This window comes from Sphaeramia orbicularis, chromosome 17, assembly GCF_902148855.1.
Source record: "Sphaeramia orbicularis chromosome 17, fSphaOr1.1, whole genome shotgun sequence".
NCBI lineage: Eukaryota > Metazoa > Chordata > Actinopteri > Kurtiformes > Apogonidae > Sphaeramia > Sphaeramia orbicularis.
In genome coordinates, this window is record NC_043973.1 from 26,393,325 (window position 1) to 26,398,077 (window position 4,753).

The window sequence follows — 4,753 nt, forward strand, 5'->3', positions numbered from 1 at the left end:
GACTTTACGACACGAAACTTCCAGGACGCATCAGAGGAGCACACTGTGCCAAAATGAATATTTTTTAATTTGTCTAAACGTCGCTTTTAGCATTACTCGACCATTTATTGTGCCAAATAATCTCCTCACAAATGTAGACAACGAATGTTTTGGAAAGTGAGTCGTGGGAGGAGATTTGTCTTATTCCACTGCGCTGTGTCCGGCTTCTAGTCTGGATCCTGGCCAGATGGGGAGGGAGTAGTTCCTGGCGATTTCTTGGAGGGATTTGAAGGGGGATAGATGGGCAGAGAGATTTAAGAATTGATAGGTGGTCCAGTTGTGTTTGGCCGGGTGGATATGCGCATGCAAAGTCACGGAGCTTTATTTTTTCCTCTCATGTGGTGTTAGTGCCAGCAATGGACAGAAAGAGAAAGGAGCAACTGCGGTGTTTCTTAATTTTTACAGTTATAAACTTGCAGCGCATCACAAAAAGACACTGGCCTGTGTTATTGACGCGTGTGGAAATCTGATAACAAACCGTACTTGAACTATAGGGACTGTGAGTTGCGCGTAAAAGTCTGCAGAGTGGACGACATCCAAAAGAGGTGCAACCATGACGACCGAAAGCACCCAGAAACATTTGGATTCGTCTAATCCTCTGCGCTCCAGTCCAGCGGCTGGGACCCTGAACGCAGCTCTGCTGAGCGCACACCCAGTGATGGAGAGCGCGCACAATGCGTCCAAGGGGAAGAAGGGAAACTCTGGTTTGAGGCGCCCTGAGAAGCCACCGTATTCATATATTGCGCTTATTGTCATGGCTATCCAAAGCTCCCCGACCAAAAGGCTTACTCTGAGTGAAATCTACCAGTTTCTACAGGCGCGCTTTCCTTTCTTCAGGGGCTCATACCAGGGATGGAAAAACTCCGTTAGACACAACCTGTCGCTGAATGAGTGTTTTATAAAGCTGCCAAAGGGGCTCGGAAGACCTGGGAAGGGGCACTATTGGACCATCGACCCAGGGAGCGAGTTTATGTTCGAGGAGGGTTCTTTTCGGCGCAGGCCCAGAGGGTTCCGAAGGAAATGTCAGGCTCTGAAACCAATGTACAGGATGATGAATGGGATCGGGTTCGGTGCGTCCATGCTGCAGGGGAACTATGATTTCCAGTCACCGTCCGGGCCGTTAGGATGCCACAACAGCTACAACATAGACTTGATGAGTAATTCAGTGCCAGGGGGCTTCGAAGGACTCGGAGGGGGGCATCACGTCTCACATATATCGTCCAGCTCCGGGTCGTCGTACATGTCTGCGTGTCAGGTGGGCTCTAACACGGACTATGGCCCAGACAGCAGCAGCCCCCTGCAGTCCCCCCCAGCGATGGTAGGTTCTCTGGACTGTCAGACGCCTTATGCAAATGCGGCCTCACATTGGAGTTCACCTGGTGTGTCCTCATACATTAAACAACAGTCACTGGCATCCAACAGCCCCACATCCACGGCCCTTCACCCGGGAATGACGTCTTACTCTCTGGATCAAAACTATCTCCACAATGGACGGGATTCTTCTGATATTTCAGGTAAAGCATCATCTTGTAGTCCTTCATAAACCTGTAGGTATAACATGCACATACTGACAAACAATAGGAATCACAGTTAATTAGAAACATTCAGTTGTAAAGATGTGTTATTGGTCCAAACAGAAACCAAAAGCCGGTGCGTAAAAACCCCACAGTGGGTATATAAACATAAAAGTGAACTCAGCCTGTTAATACACTTATATTAATGTGATCTATTCATTTTCATACTTATTTGATCCAGTAGATATATGAACTGTAGACCCATATGAACAAATACAAGCTACAAATTATTTTTTGAATAAAATCTTTAATAAAATATAATACCCCGCCTTCGCCCCTATGTAGCTGGGATACACTCCAAGCGACCCCCGTGACCCTAGTGAGGATAAAGCGGGTTCAGAAAATTAATGAATGAATGAAAATATAATAAACTCTAATGAAAATGTAATGAATGGGCCTATTTAATATCTCTGGCATGAAACTCATTGTTGATTAAACGGAAATTATCCAAGGACAGTTCAGAAAAGCCAGTTATTATGAACATTTATTTTGTATTTCAAAACTTTTCATAAGGTGTTACAGGAGTCAAAACACCGATAATAGTATTCAACACAAACTGTAACAATCAAATAAGACATGAAGACATTTAACATGAATCATGAACCGATATATTGATTCGAAGTGCTTTATCCTTCAGACTGACAATTAAAATCACGGACAATCTGTTTTATTTAGACATTTCTGTTCCGATACAGATTATATTTTTTACTAAGCAACTAATTCATTTTATTTTAATATAATTTTTAATTTGATATATACATAGCCTCGTTAGATTTGACTGATTTTTTTGTTTGTTTGTTTTGTTTGTTTTTTTTTTGTTTTTTTTTTCATGTTTGGAAATGGCTTTTCTTGGTGCAAATCTTCCTGCATCAAAAATATTGCATTTTTCGTTGGCAAATATTAATTTATATTTATTAATTTTTGATCATGTCGATCCCTATAATAGTTTGCCATATTTTTTGAAAGGGTTACAAATCATCTGCACACAGTACTGTCTTCTGATGCATTATTGAAAAAAAAAAAAAAAAAAAAAAAAAAGACTTACACAAGAAAATACAACTGTCGATTGAATAAACAAAACACAAAATTCAACCTATTAAATAAAATACAAGAGCAACCAAAACAACATCATCACCAAAGAAACCTTTTTCACAAACTGGTAAATAATCTAGAACACACACGCATTTACAGATGTGAAATGAAGACTTTTTACGAATGGAAAATGAAATAACCCTAAAATTACGCTCGTAGAATTAAACAACCCTCAGATCATCCTGATGATTTTAACGCCTGACCTTCTGGTGCTTGTTTACAGTGGGATTGTCCAGATATTCCGGTCACTCAGCCCCTGTGTGTGACAGGAAGGACTTCGTTTTGAATCTCAATGGAATCTCTTCCCTTCATCCAGGCTCTGGTGGCTCCTACTACCATCAGCTTCACCATCATCATCATCATCATCATCATCAAAGCGTGTATCAAGACGTAAAGCCATGTGTGATATGATAACACACACAGGAATGAACTGTCCAGTACTTTTCTCATGCAGAAGGAGTTATTACCAATATACCAGAGGAAGTGTGTATGAAACCACCCTTGAATCTTCAGTAAACTCTGACACAATCTCATAACACGACAGACTTCATGCCAACAATTTGTAAATTTTATACAAAGAAAACATAGCATACACGTATCTGCATATCTGTATTCTTGCACTTATTATTTTTTACATTGTTGAGATTGTTGCTGATTTCCTGCATCAGGTCATTAAAGAGATTTATTTTAAAGGTTGTTTTATAAGTGTTTATTGTCTTTAAGTAAAAACCCTTTATAATGGGTCCATACAAAAGACGTATTTAACTAATCTTACATTATTTTGCTTTTAAAATGTTAATGTTCAATAAAGCTAGTTGGGTAAGATAATGATAATTTAATAGTATTAAATAAGTTGCAAAATTTAATTTTAATGGTAAAAACATTAATGTAACCCTTTATTGAATCCAACAGTACATAACGTTTTAATCTACTTTTTCACGTCATTATGAAAGAGAAAAATCACAGAATGTTTTTAAGAAAATATGTGACTGTAGTCTCATATCTTTAGTTTGTATTTCTAATGTAAGTGTTACTCAAAATAAAAAAAAATAAGTAGAAAGAAAGAAAGAAAGAAAGAAAGAAAGAAAGAAAGAAAGAAAGAAAGAAAGAAAGAAACTTCATGGTAAGGTTTGTTGATTTATGAGGGACTGTGCTGCCACCTAGTGGGGGATAAAAAAAACTAATTTCACGTGGTGACACGATAAAAAGTTCGTATTTGTTTATTTCCAGTGAAGATAATCATCTGTAGGCTTATGTGTATGTGTGCACTCAGTGATCTTATGTACCTGAAGAGACATTAACCCGTTAATGTCAGAGAAAATGTGCTGTCACTCTTAACATAACTTCCAGGATTTCGTGTAAAAATAGTTTAGATCCTTAATTATTTATATCCAGTTCATCTGTTGATCACTGAAGGAAATCCGCAATGAGCTCGAAAGCCATTGTTGAATATTGACCACGCGCATGAATCATGCGCATGCGTACAGTGTATGGAGTCATTAACGTCGCTGTTTGACTGTTCAGTCTCAGCTGTCCATGGTGCTGAAGACAACTACATATGCAGCTGGATCCATGTGGAAGATGCATTAGAAAATATACAAGGAAGGGACTGAAGGTAAGTTATTGGCAATAAAAAAAAGCATATTATTAGATTAGGCCTGGCCAGTAAAGCCTGTAATCCTCCCATGATGGTTTTCAGGTCAAAATGTTTAACACCTATTATAGACATAAAGAAAACATAATCACTCTGAAAGATATTGTTCTGTATGTACCTTATATAATATGTGTGAAGGTGAGGAAAAACACAAGCATCATTACACAAACCAAGATGTGATGACAAAAAATATAAAGATACAGGCCTTCGCAGGGGTCTTTGAATTTGTACTAAATACAGATATTTATTTGATATAGGCCTAGGGTTTAACATCTAGTTTGAATGTATAGATAGATAGATAGATAGATAGATAGATAGATAGATAGATAGATAGATAGATAGATAGACAGACAGACATTCTGGACTTTCTACTTTCTTAAATGTATGTACACTG

At 38.4% G+C, this 4,753-nt stretch overlaps 1 protein-coding gene across 1 annotated transcript; it reads left to right on the plus strand.

Moving 5' to 3' along the window:
* Positions 1–245: 245 nt before the first annotated feature.
* Positions 246–3,399, plus strand: foxf2a (forkhead box F2a). Its single transcript, XM_030159452.1, has 2 exons — positions 246–1,553; positions 2,929–3,399. Exons 1-2 carry the CDS (start codon positions 593–595, stop codon positions 3,114–3,116), a joined length of 1,149 nt encoding a protein of 382 aa, XP_030015312.1. The 5' UTR covers positions 246–592; the 3' UTR covers positions 3,117–3,399.
* Positions 3,400–4,753: the final 1,354 nt, after the last annotated feature.

Bases quoted from the DNA above. Each gene is read 5' to 3' on its own strand.
- foxf2a (XM_030159452.1), top strand. From the start codon at position 593: ATGACGACCGAAAGCACCCAGAAACATTTGGATTCGTCTAATCCTCTG. The intron at 1,554-2,928 runs GTAAAGCATCAT...GCTTGTTTACAG, and splicing joins GGATTCTTCTGATATTTCAG to TGGGATTGTCCAGATATTCC.